Source organism: Sus scrofa, chromosome 12 (genome assembly GCF_054392235.1).
Source record: "Sus scrofa isolate SSC_HxYL_T2T_F1_AM1 chromosome 12, Sscrofa_HxYL_maternal_Yorkshire_Landrace_v2.0, whole genome shotgun sequence".
Lineage (NCBI taxonomy): Eukaryota > Metazoa > Chordata > Mammalia > Artiodactyla > Suidae > Sus > Sus scrofa.
The window spans coordinates 22,198,612-22,214,180 of NC_139394.1; the positions used below are offsets into that span (position 1 = coordinate 22,198,612).

The 15,569-nt window shown below is 52.6% G+C and overlaps 1 protein-coding gene across 1 annotated transcript in view; it reads left to right on the forward strand.

Annotated features, from left to right (window-relative positions):
• The first annotated feature begins 1,205 nt into the window (after positions 1-1,205).
• The window catches only part of TNS4 (tensin 4), a 28,011-nt gene continuing 13,647 nt past the window's right edge, over positions 1,206-15,569 (forward strand). Inside the window, exons 1-2 of the mRNA XM_003131470.5 lie at positions 1,206-1,270; positions 6,263-6,786. Coding sequence (XP_003131518.1) covers positions 6,348-6,786 — 439 coding nt within the window. The 5' untranslated portion in view covers positions 1,206-1,270; positions 6,263-6,347. The remainder of the gene's footprint in view (positions 1,271-6,262; positions 6,787-15,569) is intronic.

Here is a 15,569-nt window from a genome sequence, read left to right on the forward strand (position 1 = left end):
GCCTCGGGAGCGGACCTAGAAAAGGCAAAAAGACAAAAAAAAAAAAGGAGCCCTTTCACTGGGCTTAATGCTGGCACTGGGCAGCTCATGCACACCCGAGATTAACCACTGCGGAGATCATTGTGAGTCCCTGGGCTGGAGACTTTGCCGGTCCCTTTGCTTCAGGCCACCCTGCCCAGATGGGGCCCAGCTTGACCACCAGTGCCCCTGGATGTCCCCTCAAAACGCCCTGGGACCCTTGGCACAAAACAAGGAGGGAGTTGGAGCCCGGGAGACAGAATGCCTGGGCTTCTACTGTCTCTCCCACAAGGAACATCCTCCAGATGGTGCTAAGGGATAGTGCTTGAGTGAATGAATGAAGTTGAGCAAGGCTTTGGGCCCTTCTCAAAGCCCTCCAGCCCTCAGAGCCCACGCCCGCCTTCAGTGCAAAGCTCATCCCCAGGCGAAGAATGAAAGGCAAGGTCTGGAGTTCCCGCGGCGGCTCAGGGGAAGCAAACCCAACTAATATCCCTGAGGACACGGGTTCCATCCCTGACCTCACTCAGTGGGTTAAGGATCCGGCGTTGCCATGCGCTCTGGCTCAGCTTGGATTCCGCATTGCTGTGGCTGTGGTGTAGGCCAGCAGCTGCAGCTCTGATTCGACCCCTAGCCTGGGACTTTCCATGTGCTGCAAATGCAGCCCAAAAAGAAAAAAAAAAGAAAAGACCATGTCTGTGCCCAGTCTTAGTTCCAGTGGGCCCCTACCCTGTGCCTGCTGCAGTGTGACCCAGCCCAGAGAGCAGAGGAGGGGCCTGTGGGGAGGGTCTCCTGCTCACTGGCCTCCTGCCGCCCCAAGGCCAAGGCCTGGGCCTCATTGTCTGCTAGCCCTGCCAGCCCCAGGTCCCTCCCCTGGCTGGCACACTGGTGAAGGGAATGGCCCTAACAGGGCCTTGTCCAAGCAGGAGTCCCCCCCTCCCAGGCACCATGTGCTGGGAGGGTATGGGAAGCAGGAAGCTTGGGAGACCCCCACCCCACAATCTGGCCCCAGCGCCCACCAGGCCAGGCTCCCACCCAAGCGCTTCCCTTCCCCCGCCGGTGCCGCCCCACCTGAGCTCCTCCAGACACCCGGGTGGGGCCCGCGGTCAGGCCACGTGCAGGACCGCGTGGGGCGGAGGGAGGGCGGGGCCGCCCGGCTGCTCTTAAGGCGGGGCCAGGCCTTGCAACTCACCTGGGCGCTGACGCCCTGTCCCGGAGCCTGGAGTGCACACAGCCGTGCCGCCCTGGACACCAGGTAGGTGCCTTTCTTCCTGGAGAAGAGCGGGAGGCTCAGCACCTTCCCCCAGCCTTTGTCTCAGCCCCTCCACTTCTGCTGGGGCCCGAAGGGAAGGTGGAGAGAAATGGGGAGGGGGCTGAGCCCGAGAGGAAGATGTTCCCTCGGGACCCAGGGCAGCACTTGGGGAGAATGAAAGCTGTAGCCTCAGTTACAGATGAAAGAACCGAGGTCCAGAGAGGGGCAGAGGCTTGCTGGGGGGTCCCCAAGACGCAGCACCCAGCTTCCTGCCTCGCAGCCCAGAGTGCCCCCACAATGGGGTCTGGCCCTGAGCTCCCTGCGGGGCCCTTCAGAGGCCACTGGGAATCCAGGAGATGGGGACATGGCCTTCGCTGGTCCTGTGGGTCCCTGCCTGCGGTCCCCGGGTCTGCCTCACTGGATCTGGGAGGGGAACGAGGGGGTGGAGCTATTGAGGCAAGGTGCATGGGGGAGACTCGGGCCTCCCCCTCTGCCACCCTGTCTGTCTGCTGACCTGGGCTTGTAGGAAGGAAAGACTAAGTCCAGGAGAAGCTGGCAGTGAAACGGACAAGGGGGGTTGCCAAGGAATCAGGATGCCCCTGCCTCCAGAGAGCTTGGGAACAAAGGGAGAGATGGGAGTCCAGTGGGTGGGCAGGACTCTAAATAGGTCTGAGCTGCCTGAAGCCCTCCTTACCCACAGCCCGCCAGCATCCACACAGACTGAGCCCAGCGACCCTCCCCTCACCCTTAGAGCAGAAAGGAAAGAGCTAGAAAGTGCGCTGGTGGGGACAGGAGAGGAAGGTGTCAGGAAATAAAGGAGTGAGAACAGCCTTGCCTAGGGAGAGCCAGTGGTGCTTCAGGGAGTGTTCAAAGTGGGAAGGGTTTGGAGTTCCCTGGTGGCTAAGTGGGTTAAGATCCAGCATCGTCCCTGCTGTGACTGGGGTCACTGCTACGGTGTGGGTTCAATCCCTGGCCCAGGGAACTTCCGCATGCCGTGGGTGCGGCCAAAAAAAAAAAAGTGAGAAGACAGTGGGTTAAGGATCTGGCATTGCCGTGAGCTGCAGCAGAGGTCACAATTTCGGCTCGGATCCCACGTTGCTGTGGCTGTGGCGTAGGCTGACAGCTGCAGTTCCCATTCACCCCCTAGCTGGGGAAGTTGCATGTGCTGCAGGTCGGCCTGAAAACAGCAAAAAGAAAAAAAGTGAGAAGAGTTTAAAGAAAAGCTTGAGGGGCCGCCTGCCCTTTGCTTAATCCCAAGCCTGGTCCCCTGGGTTCCAGAATCCCAGAAGCAGAGAGAGGCTTAGATCTTAAATCTACAAAGTGGTGGCAGAGATTGTGGGTCTTGGAGCCAAGACCATGTGGGTTCAAGTCCAGGTCCACTGACAGGTTCTGTGGGTTGTATGACTTTAGATCAATCCCTTAGCCTCTCCAGCCCCACAGTAAGAGTACCTTCTTCAGAGAACCATTGAGAAATTAAAATGAGCATGTTTTATGTGTCTGTTATTATCATATTCCCATTATACAGATGGGACAACTGAGGCCCAGAGAGGAAAGGACACTCGCCCAGGGTGGTACAAAAGCCGTTTCCAAATCAGTAGACAGACATCCTCGATCCTGGTCCTGAGGGAGGACCCAGGCCCCAGGGTGCTCCTCAAAATCTGTATCCCAAGGCTGCTCTGCAGCGCCCAGCCGAAAACCCTCCAGGGTGCTCCACGATCCTGCCCCGACAAACCCAGGCCACTTGGAGCGTGTGGGGAAAAAGCCAAAGCTCCGTGTCCTCAGCTGCCCCCAGGAAGGCGCTCAGCATCTATTCCCTTCCACTGCCATTTATAGACACGCTTCCAGAGGGGGGCATGTCCAGGACCTGGCCAAGCACGAGGCTGACAGCAGGGCAGGCAGGAACTTCGGAGGAGGAGAGGGTTCTGGCTTTTCTCATTAACCTATTGTGTGACCTTGGGCAAGTCACACCCCCTCTCTGGACCTCATGTGTCCTTCCGCATTTGAACTCCCTGTGGTATAAGGAGATAAGAGTCTAAAGTCCAAGCCTGGGTTCGAATCCCTGCTCTAGCACTTTTCTGGACATGCGGCCAATGCAAATTGCTTAACCTCTCTGAATCTCAGTATCTTCCTCTGTCAAATGGGCTGCTAATGGGGGTGCAGTACTTCCCAGGGTTACTAGAAGGTTAAAAGGGTTACCATAGATAAAATCAGTGCCTGGCACATGGTGAGCGCTGAATAAAGGGGAGCGCTTCGTCTCGAGTATTATGAAGGTGTTATATTCTACTTAAGCTCTTATTTCTAAGTAGTGCTTAGATGCGTCCAACTGCTTCCACAAGCAGCACCTCACTGGTGTGACATCACTCTCTCTGAAGCTACAGGGCAGGGATTCTTCGTCCCATTTCACAGATGAGAAAACTGAGGGTCAGAGTTATGTTTGAGCTGGGATTTGAATCCTAATCCCCAGACTCTGAAGTTCCTAATCATTTCATTTGCCCCAGGCTGATCTCACTGCCTTTTCCAGCACCAGGGTCTGACTCTAAAGCAGGATGTGAGAGAGGCATCTTGGAAAAAGAGAGAAGCAGAGTTGGGCAGTGCTGGGGGGTGAGGGGTAGTGAGGCTCAGGGCAGGCAGTGGCAGCGCCACCGGCGTGTCCTTACAGTTTTCTTGGCAGCCTCTGTTCCAGAACCAGCTTACTTCCTACCCAACCCCCACTCCATAAGAAACCGCTAACATGTGACATTGAGGCCAGACAACAGGAAGAACTTTCCACAGGAAGGGAAATGACGACATTGGGGTATCTCTTTCCCGGACGAGCCCCCAGGGAGTGAATATCATCTGATGACGTCACTGCTTAGCTCAAAACTGTTCTGTGGCTCCCCGTTGCCCTCAGGGTTGAGTCAGGGCCACTGAGCCCAGCCTGCAAGGCTCTGCAGGGTCTGGCTCACCGGCTTCCTGCATTCTAATCCCCTCTATCCTTCCTAGGTTCTGTTTCCCAGATGCTCAATAACGTCTCGTGTCCTCCCCTGTCCATCAGGCCTCTGAAGACACCTGCCTCCTCACCCCTACCTGCCCAGCCAGCTCTTGCTTTTCCTGCTTTTTTTCTTTTCTTTTTTTCTTTTTTTTTCCAGGGCCGCACCCATGGCATATGGAAATTCCCAGGCTAGGGGTTGAATCAGAGCTGCAGCTGCTGGCCTCTACCACAACCACAGCAACTTGGGCTCTTTAACCCACTGAGTGGGGCCAGGGATCAAACCCACGTCTTCATGGATACTAGTCGGGTTCATTACCACTGAGCCATAATGGGAACTCCCTGCTTGTTTCCCTTTACATGTCACCTCCTCCAGGAAGTCCCCCCTGACCTACCCCACCAGTGCCTACAGTACCCTCGGTCTCCCTTCCTCCCTGATGACACTGCTTACGATTGCTCACCTGCGTCCTGTCTGTTTCACCACCTGGCCCACCTGGAGTAGAAGTGAAGTGCAGGGGCCCTGCTATCAGGCATCCTGGGGTCCAGTCATTGCTCTGACATTTGTTGGCATGATGACCCTCGGGCAAATTACTTACCTCTCCATGTCTCAGTTCTCCCATTATGAAATGGAATAATAATGGTATCTGCTTCATAGGGTTGTTACAAGAATTTTATTTATTTATTGTCTTTTTTTTTTTTTTTTTTTTTGTCTTTTCTAGGGCTACACCCGTGGCATATGGAGGTTCCCAGGCTGGGGTCAAATCAGAGCTACAGGTGCCAGCCTATGCCAGAGCCACAGCCATGCCAGATCCAAGCAGCATCTGCAACCTACACCACAGCTCACAACAATGCCGGATCCTTAACCCACTGAGCAAGGCCAGGGATCGAACCCGCAACCTCATGGTTCCTAGTCAGATTCATTAACCACTGAGCCACGACGGGAACTCCCTACAAGAATTTTTAAAGGTTTTAAAGAGTCTAGGTGCACAATAACTATTCAGTAAGTATTAGCTAGTATTTAATAAATAAGACTAGGACATAGTAGGTATTCAACAAACTTCTATCGAAGTTATTTTATTTAACCATCACTTACATAATAATGCTTATGAAGTGCTAGGCATGTTCTGAGCATATTGCAAATATTAATTCCTTTTATCGATAAGGAAACTGAGACACAGAGATGTTAATTAACTCACCTAATGTTGCACAGCTTGTAGTAGTGGAGCCAAGGTACAAAGTCAGGTAGTCTGGCTCCAGCAGCCATGCTTTTTTTTTTTTTTTTTAATTTTTTTATTACAGTTGATTTACAGTGTTCTGTCAATTTTTGCTGTACAGTAAAGTGACCCAGTTATACATATATATACATTCTTTTTCTCACATTATCCTCCATCACGTTCCATCACAAGTGATTAGATAGAGTTCCCTGTGCTATACAGTAGGATCTGATTGCTTATCCAGTCCAAATGCAATAGTTTGCATCAACTGACCCCAAACTCCCTGTCCAGCCCACTCGCTCCCCCTTGGCAACCGCAAGTCTGTTCTCCATGAGTTTGTTTCTTTTCTGTGGAAAGGTTTCATTTGTGCCATAATATTAGACTCCAGATATAAATGATATATGGTATTTGTCTTTCTCTTTCTGACTTACTTCACTTAGCGTGAGTGTCTCTAGTTCCATCCATGTTGCTGCAAATAGCATTATTTTGTTCTTTTTTATGGCTGAGTAGTATTCCATTGTGTATATGTACCACATCTTCCTCATCCATTCATCTGTCGATGGACATTTAGGTCGTTTCCATGTCTTGGCTGTTGTGACTAGGGCTGCAATGAACATAGGAAGGGGTGCATGTATCTTTTTCAATGAAAGTTTTGTCCAGATAGATGCCCAGGAGTGGGATTGCTGGGTCTTATGGTAGTTCTATCTTCAGTTTTCTGACAGCCATGCTATTAAATGCCTTCGTTTGTGGGGAGAGGAGGAAGGGGCTTCATCTACAGAAGTTACTCAGTTCCTACCCCCTGGCTTCTTTCAGGTCCCCAAGAGCTCCTGGTCAGCAAGGGACACCTGACCTAAGTGAGGCTGATTGGAAGCCAGAGTAAACTGCCAGGTGCCTGGACATGTCACAGGTGATGTCCAGCCCCTTGCTTGCAGGAGGCCCTGCAGTGGGCTTGGCTCCCTGTGAGGAACCCAGGAGGGCCCTGCGCCCAACACCCAGCCCTGGCCTGCCGCCCCAGTATCCTTACTACACCACAGAAGGCTGGGGAGCCCAGGTCCTGATGGCCCCCGCACCCTGCAAGGGGCCACCCAGCAGGCTCCAGCAGGCCCCGCAGGCTGGAGCCAAAGCCAGCTGCCTGCTGCCGTCCCCCGGGGAGCAGACCTCGGGGGCCCTGGAAGAGCTTGACTCCTACATTGACTTCTCACTGGAAAGCCTCAACCAGATGATTCTGGAACTGGACCCTACCTTCCAGCTGCTCCCTCCAGGGCCTGGCAGCCCCTGGGCTGAGCCCACCCAGAGCACTACATCAAGGAGAAAGAAAGAGGAACCTGAAGCCTTGGGTAAGGAACCGGGGCGCAGCACCAGGAGGAGGGCGTGGGGACCAGACCTCACGGGGAAGGACTTTTCTGTCAAGTCAGAGAACAGGGGACAATGTTCTATTGGGAAGTGCTGTTACTTAACCTCTCTGTTTTCTCTGCTCTATAAAAGGGATAAATCTAAGTATCCCTCACTATCCAGTCCTTTCTGGGGAGTTCCCATTGTGGCTCAGCAGTAACAAACCCAACTAGTATCCATGAGGACACGGGTTTGATCCCTGGCCTGGCTCAGGTGTAGCTCACAGATGTGGCTCAGATCTGGCATTGTTGAGGCTGTGGCATAGGCTGACAGCTGCAGCTCTGATTCGATCCTTAGCCTGAGAATCTCCATGTGCCGCAGGTGCAGCCCTAAAAAGCAAAAAAAAAAAAAAAAATTCTTTCTGGTTCCTAAGTTTGGAAAGTGGTGGATACCTATTTTATGTAAATTTTCAAAGAATTTAAACAAGCTACAGAGTTCCTGTAGTGGCTCGGTGGTTAACGAATCCAACTAGGAACCATGAGGTTGCAGGTTCGATCCCTGGCCTTGCTCAGTGGGTTAAGGATCTGGCGTTGCCATGAGCAGTGGTGTAGGTTGCAGACGAGGCTCACATCCTGAGTTGCGGTGGCTGTGGCTGTGGCTGTGGCTGGCAGCTGCAGCTCCAATTCAACCTCTAGCCTGGGAATCTCTGTGTGCCACAGGTTCGGCCCTAAAAAGACAAGAGACAAAAAAAAAGAATTTAAACAAGCTAATACTGATACAAATGTGATATGACATCATGCATATAAATAAGAGCTTGATAAATGGGGAGAGAACCTCACCGTTCTCTTTAGGTCCTAACCTGGCCCCCAGAAATTTTTATAGAAATAGGATTTCCATCTTACCAATAACTATAGGTGTAAATAACTTCAAGTATAGATAATGGTAAAATACAGTAAAATAATTGGGATATGATGCATTTTTGAGTGTTTATTAATTTTGTTTTTCATATGTTATTAATGCCAATGTTTTAGTAATGGCTAAACCATTACTGAAGATTAAATTATATAAACTTACAGTGTTTATATAATTTAGCAACCAGCTGGAAAAAATCTTGAAAATTTAACCATCAGTTTTCGTGAGCTGGCACATCCAAGAGCCTCCGGAAATCTCTGCCTCTGACTTAAATTCCCCAAAGAGTTTCCAGTCATACTTCAAGGCTGAGGATAAGGAGCAGCAGCCCCATCAGGCTGGAAAACTGAGACCTTCAGGGGTTTAAACAATCAGCTCGGGTTCGGAGTTCCCATCACGGCTCAGTGGTTAACAAATCTGACTAGTTCCTTAAGGGCAAGGGTTCAATCCCTAGCCTCGATCAGTGGGTTAAGAATCCAGCATTGCCATGAGCTGTGGTGTAGGTTGCAGACACAGCTCGGATCCTGCGTTGCTGTGGCTGTGGTGCAGGCCGGCAGCTACAGCTCTGATTCAACCCCTAGCCTGGGAACCTCCGTATGCTGTGGTTGCGGCCCTAAAACGAAAACGAAAAACAAAAAACCAACCAGCGTGGGTTTGGGGATGTGGTTATGAGTAAAGATAAGATCAGGAGAATTTCCACTTTTTTTTTTTTGGCCGCATCCATGGCATGTAGAAGTTCCCAGGAAGGGATTGAACCTGCACCACACCAGCAACCCAAACTGCTGCAGTGACAACACTAGATCTTTAACCAGCCTCGCCACAAGAGAACTCCAGAATTTCTACTTATTGAGCCTTTATCATTATATCCAGGCACTGCGCAGAGCACTTAATAATTGAATCTTTAGGAGTTCCCGTTGTGGCTCAGTGGGTTAAGGATCTGGCACTGCTTCAAGCTGTGGCGAGACTGGCAGATGTGGCTTGGATCTGGTGTTGCTGTGGCTGTGGTGTAAGCCGGCAGCTGTAGCTCCAATTCAACCCCTAGCCTGGGAACCTCCATATGCCTTGGGTGCAGCCAGAAAGAAAGAAAGAAAGAAAGAAAGAAAGAAAGAAAGAAGGAAAGAAGGAAAGAAGGAAAGAAGGAAAGAAAGGAAGAAAGGAAGGAAGGAAGGAAGGAAGGAAGGAAGAAAGAAAGAAAGAAAGAAAGAAAGAAAGAAAGAAAGAAGGAAAGAAAGAAAGAAAGAAAGAATTAAAAATAGCAATAATAATAAATGAGTCTTTAATCCTCCCTGTCCATCTCCATGAGATGAATCCTTTATCCCCATTTTACAAATGAAAAGACTGAAGTTGATGGACTGGAGTTAAGGAACTAGTAGCCTAATTAGTGGAGTTAGGCAAACCTTACACAAGCTGTTGACTTCACTTCTTTGTGTCTCAGAGTCTCCATCTATAAAATAGAGATGAGTTCTTACCTGAAGGGTGTTGTAGGGATTAAAGGGAATCATATGTGGTGGGTGTCTATCACAGATCCTGGCACGCTATTTCATCATAAACAGTGGTGGCTTATTAGTCAACATTGGGGTTGCATTTAGGACCAGCCCCAGGGCAGGTTCAGACTCTGGGGCGGAGGTGAGCTCCGCACCCAGGTCCTCTGGCACCCAGGATCCTAGCCTCCAGCCTGCCTTCTGCTCCTCCCACCGAGCATGGCCTGCCAGGCTTGTTAAAAGAACCACCCCCTTCCTTCAAGAGTCTTCCTGCTTCTTAAGGCCAGCCGTGGGCATGTCTCTGCACGGAGGGCGGCTTGGACTTAATTACCCCTGGCAGGAGCAAGCCCGGGATTTAATGTTCATGCCCCGAGGCAGGGGTTCCGCATACTCAAGGCCAGCTGGGGTGAGCCGGGCCTCTGTGGAGTATACACATGTATACAATTGAGCTCTTCCTCCCAGTGGCAGATGGACAGCAGTCTGAGGCTCTCAGATGCCCTGGGCACAAGCTGTCATTGTGATGATGTGGCCATAAGACTCTGGGCAGCAGGGGGCGCTAGAGGGCGGCAGTGGTCAGAGGGTCTCGATGAAACCCCTTCTGATGGAACTGTTTAAAAATCCTCTTCTCTAAGAGTTCCCCTTGTGGCTCCGTGGGTTAAGAACCTGACTAGTATCCATGAGGATGTGGGTTCGATTCCTAGCCTCACTCAGTGGGTTAAGGATCCGGCATTGCCGTGAGCTGCAGTGTAAGGTCGCAGATGCAGCTTGGATGCTGTGTTGCTGTGGCTGTGGTGGAGGCTAGCAGCTACAGCGCCCATTGGACCCCTAGCCTGGGAACTTCCATATGCTGCAGCTGCAGCCGTAAAAAAGAAAAAGAAAAAGAAAAAAATCCTCTCCTCTAACCTCTGCCTGAATACCTGTGGTGCCTGGGAGCTCGGCACCTCCTCAGACAGCCAGCAGGTCAGCTCCCTGTTAGAAAATTCTCTGCCATCACTAAGAAGAGCAAGCCCTGCATGTCACTGTGGGCTGCACCTTGCTCCCCAACTCCCCCCCTCAGTCCACCACTCCTGGTGACAAAGCTCTCACTGGCCTGTGGCACCATGGTGAGTTTTTTTTTTTGGGGGGGGGGGTGTCTTTTCTTTATGGCTGCACCTGCAGCATATGGAAGTTCCCGGGCTAGAGGTCGAATCAGAGCTGCAGCTGCTGGCCCACACCAGAGCCACAGCAATGCCAGACCCAGCCGCACCTATAACCTACACCATAGCTTGCAGCAATGTCAGATCCTTAACTCACTGAGCAAGGTCAGGGATCGAACCTGCATCCTCATGGATACTAGTCAGAGTCTTTTTTTTTTTTTTTTGTCTTTTTGTCTTTTTGCCTTTTCTAGGGCCACACCTGCAGCATGTGGAGGTTCCCAGGCTAGGGGTTGAATCAGAACTGTAGCTGCCGGCCTACACCACAGCCACAGCAACGTGGGATCTGAGCTGTGTCTGCAACCTACACCACAGCTCACGGCAACACTGGATCCTTAACCCACTGAGCAAGGCCAGGGATTGAACCTGCAACCTCATGGTTCCTAGTCGGATTCGCTAACCACTGTGCCACGATAGCAACTCCAATACTAGTCAGATTCTTAACCCACTGAGCCACAAGGGGAACTCTCTGTGGTAAGTCTTCATCCATTCAAACGCAGCCAGTGTGGTAGGACCCCACCGTTTGCCCTCTCATCTGTCCTACTTTTGGGGTGTTGTGTGGAAGACGTTCTATAATTGTGACACTAGCAGCGATGTTCACTTTTTGTCTTTGTCCTAACTTGGCAAAATCAAAAATTAACCATTGGCAATCCTGGGTTGATTCCTCCTCTAAGTAGTTATATTTCTTTTTTTTTTTTTTTTTTTTTTGGCTTTTTACGGCCACACGCGTGGCATATGGAGGTTCCCAGGCTAGGGGTCAAATCAGAGCTATGCCACAGCCACAGCAACGCTAGATCTGAGCCTCATCTGCAACCTACACCACAGTTCATGGCAACGTTGGATCCTTAACCCACTAAGCAAGGCCAGGGATTGAACCTGCATTCTCATGGATACAGTCAGATTCATTTCCTCCGAGCCACAACGGGAACTCCAATAGATAGATCTCTGTAACAGAGGACCCCAGCATCTACCCTGTGAAGGGAATCGCAGAAACTCTGTTGACAGGTGTGAAGACAGGCTCAGGAAGGAGGAGCAATGGCCACGGTCCCACAGCTGGTGACTGGTAGGTCAGCTCAAAGCCTGGGCCTCTGGGCTCCAAAGTCCAGATTCCTATCTTTTTCTCTTCCTTGGAACTAGTCTCCTGCCCTTTGGGGCGTCACAGAATAAATTCATTTGGAGTTGTGAGGCTCCACCTTCCCCCCGCGTTCCGGCCTCTGCCCCTGGCTCACCTTCCTTTCTTCCGATTCACCCTCGGGGCAGGGGAGGGCACGACGCCTCCCACACAGAACGTGGCTTCTAGAAACACATACCGTATCCCTTTCTTGATCCTCTCCGCCCCCCCTTCCCCGTCTTTGGGACAGGCCCCCACGTTTCATTTTCCAGAATTTCTGCCAGGCAAGGCCGCTTGCCAATCCCAAGTGGAGGGTGTTTAATAACCGTCCCCCTCTCCCCCGCCTTGACCCACCCGCCTGGTACCGGCGCCCTGCAACCACCCAGCACTGCTCGGACTTGCCCCACGGGCCTGTAAACAGCAACTGCACCCGGGTGATGGGGTGGGGCCTCCGCCTCCCCGGCCGCATCCACCTCCGGCAGTGGCAGGGGGAGACAGGGGGGACCTCACAGCTCCAGGATCCCTCCCTCTCTTCCTGCCTCCACTCGCTCAGCTCCCAAGCACTGCCTTTGAAGGGTGTTCGATGACCCTGTGAGCAGGGCCCAGAGCTTCCCCAGGCTGAGAGACCCTCCGGAAGCAGCCAAGCCCCTGCGCACCGCAAGGCCTTGGAAAGCGGTCCTGAGGAGCCCCTCCTCACGGAAGAGGCCGCCCACCCCACGCCCCACCCTCCGCAAAGCGCAGGAGCAGCGGTGCCTCTCAACCTCTCTGAGCTTTAGCTTCTCATCCGTTACGCTATGCGGCCTTAGAATGTTCCTAGGAGTTCCCGTTGTGGCACAGTAAAAACAAACCCGACAAGTATCCATGAGGCTTCAGGTTCAATCCCTTGCTTCTCTCAGTGGGTTAAGGATCCAGCATTACTGTGAGCAGTGGTGTAGGTCGCAGACCTGGCTTGGATCCCGCGTTGCTGTGGCTGTGGTGTAGGCCGGCAACTGTAGCTCCAATTCGACCCCTAGCCTGGGGACTTCCACATGCTGAAGGTGTGCCCTAAAAAGCAAAAAAAAAAAAAAAAAAAAAAAAAAAAAAAAACTTTTCCTATTTCAGTCAAGTTGTCATAAGGGTTAAACAAGCTAATACGGGCAACTTATCTGTAGCAGGGCTGGCACACAGCCCTCAGTAAATACCATCCTTTATTAAAAATTGTGCAATAGGAGTTCTCATTATGGCTCAATGGGTTAAGTACCCAGCTAGTATCCATGAGGACGCAGGTTCAATCCCTGGCCTTGCTCAGTGGGTTAAGGATCCGGTGTTGCCATGAGCTGTGGTGTAGGTTGCAGACACAGTTCAGATCTGGCATTGCTGTAGTTGTGGGGTAGGCCGACGGCTACAGCTCTAATTAGACCCCTAGCCTGGGAACTTCCATATGCTGCAGGTGTGACCCTAACAAGAAAAAAAAGAAAATTGTGCAATATGAGTCCTCTTAAGGCACAGCAGGCTAAGGATCTAGCATTGTCACTGAAGCAGCTCAGGTCACTGCTGTGGTGCGGGTTCGATCCCTGGCCCAGGAACTTCCACATGCCTCAGGCACGGCCAAAAAAATTGTGCAATAAATGTTAGCTCCACCCCACATTTCTGCATGCCTCAGTTCCCTCCTCGATAAAAGCAGTGCCTGCTGGCCTTGGGCATAAGGGCTCTTGTGAGGCTTGAGAGGATCGTGGGTTTAAACGCTATAAAGTCCTATTAAAAAAAAAAAGTTGGAGTTCCCGTCACGGCTCAGTGGTTAACGAATCTGACTAGGAACCATGAGGTTGCGGGTTCAATCCCTGGCCTTGCCCAGTGGGTTAAGGATCCAGCGTTGCCGTGAGCTGTGGTGTGGGTCGCAGACGTGGCTTGGATCTGGCGTTGCTGTGGCTCTGGCGGAGGCCGGTGGCTACAGCTCCAATTAGACCCCTAGCCTGGGAACCTCCATATGCTGCAAGTGCGGCCCCTCCTCAAAAAAAAAAAAAGAGTTGTGCTTCCCAGCCTTGCAGATGAATCCACCCCATTCCAGGACGTCTTCTCTCTCAGAGCCCAGACAAATTGTGTGAAACCTCCTCCCCTGGCCCTCAGCAGAGCATATTAGCCATCCAGCCAACACTGCTCCCCAAAGGTAGGCAGGCAGGAGATGCTCCTTGTAACCCACCACGGACCAGGCTCCAGGCTCCAGGCTCTAGGCTCCATTCATTGGCGTGTTTCACCCTCATCGCAATCTTGGGGAATTGGTTTTAGACCCCCACTTTGCAGGTGAGGAAACTCAGAGCGGTTTGGAAAGTTACCTGATGCTTCTTGGCGGGAAAGTGGCAAAGCCAAGACTCACACCCAGGTTTGTCGACAAAGCCAGGCCTGTTCCTCCTTCCCCGGGAACAGCATCCTCGGGTCAGGCCGCCAGGCCCCCTCATCTGATGCAATCCTCCACCCCCACCCGGCCCAAGCAGGCTCAGACAGAGGCAGGAACCCTGAGTGGGGCCAAAAGGTCCTACCCCAGAGCGGGCTGGGGCAAGCAGGGACTCCACAGTCATGCTGGGTGGGGGGCTGGGGCTGGTGCCAGAGCCCAAGGCGGTGGGAGGCTGGCAGGCAGGAGCTGAGGGTGCAGTTTCCCGCCAACTCTACCCCAGTTTCCATGCTGGGAAGCCAGAGGCAGGACTTACAGCTCCAGAAGGGAGCTCCGCGATAACCCCCATCTGTCCCCTCTTTTGCTAGAACAGCACCGAGGACACCCCCTCCCCCAAATCAGGAGGTGAGGTGCGCCTCCTCCCACTGGGAGAACCAGAGGGTGCCCATCCAGGGAGGAATGACGCCTCAGAACAAGAGTCCTAGGAGCCCCCACTGCGGGAATGGAAAGAGCAGCAGAGTGAGCCAGCAGCCCAGTAACCATCACTGTGCACCGGCTAAGAGCACAGCCCCGGGAAGGCCCTCAGGGAGTTCTCCATCCAAAGTCAACTCTAAAGCACACTCCTCAGCCTCCCAAGTGCCTCCAAGTCCCCCGGAGAATCGCGCTAAAATGCAGATTCTGATTCTCAGCAGGCCTGGGGCGGAGCCAGAGATTCTGCGCAAGAGCCCAGCTCCCGGTGACGTGGCGCTGCTGGACCGGGGACCACAGTGGTGCAGCCCAATGCACTTGGGAATCACCTGGGGAGCTAAACTAACGCCCCCAACCCTGGGCCTGCCCTGGGGGCTTCTGGTCTCATTGACACGTGTGGAGCCTGGACGTTAGGGACGTTTAAAACCTCGGATGATTCTAGCGTGCACCCAGGCTTGCGAAGCCCTGCCTCCATTGCAGGCACATAAAAAGAGCCTTCCCACGCCTGAGTAACAGAGGCATCCAAAGATACGGCTGGGCCACTGCAGTAAATGGTCGCTGCAGCCTGGAGAGTGGAGCAAACAGGAAGGAGAGGATCTCTCAGTTTTTGTTTTTGTTCGATTGGTTGGGTGGTTGTCTTTTTAGGGCCAAACTCACGGCATATGGAGGGTCCCAGGCTAGGGGTCACATCGGAGCTGCAGCTGCTAGCCTATGCCACAGCCACTGGCCTATGCCACAGCCACAGCAATGCAGGATCCAAGCTGAGTCTGCAGCCTACACCACAGCTCACAGCAACAGCGGATCCTTAACCCACTGCCAAGCGAGGCCAGAGGTCAAACTCACATCATCCTGGATACTAGTCGAGTTCACTCCCCCTGAGCCACATGGGAACTCCAGGATCTCTCAATTGTAAAGGGCTTACGCAAGGCCGGGCACAGTGGGGTGCCACCTACGCTCGTCTCAGTCCGTCCTTACTGTAACGCCAAGAGGCTGGGTAGAGTCACCCCATTCTGCAGGTCTGGAAACTGAGGCTCTAGGTGGTGAAGTCATTTGGCCGGGCTCTCTGAGAGAGAAAGTGGCAGAGCCAGATCTGAAGCCCTGGTCAGTCTGATCCCGAGGCCTGTGTTCATTCCACGGCATCTCCCCACCCAAGGGAAGATGTCCCCAGGAGGGTGACTTTGGAACTGGGCCCTGAAGGTGGAGCTGGATGCTCCTCCCGATTCCAACAAGCTTCCCCTCTCTGAGCCTGCGTTTCCTC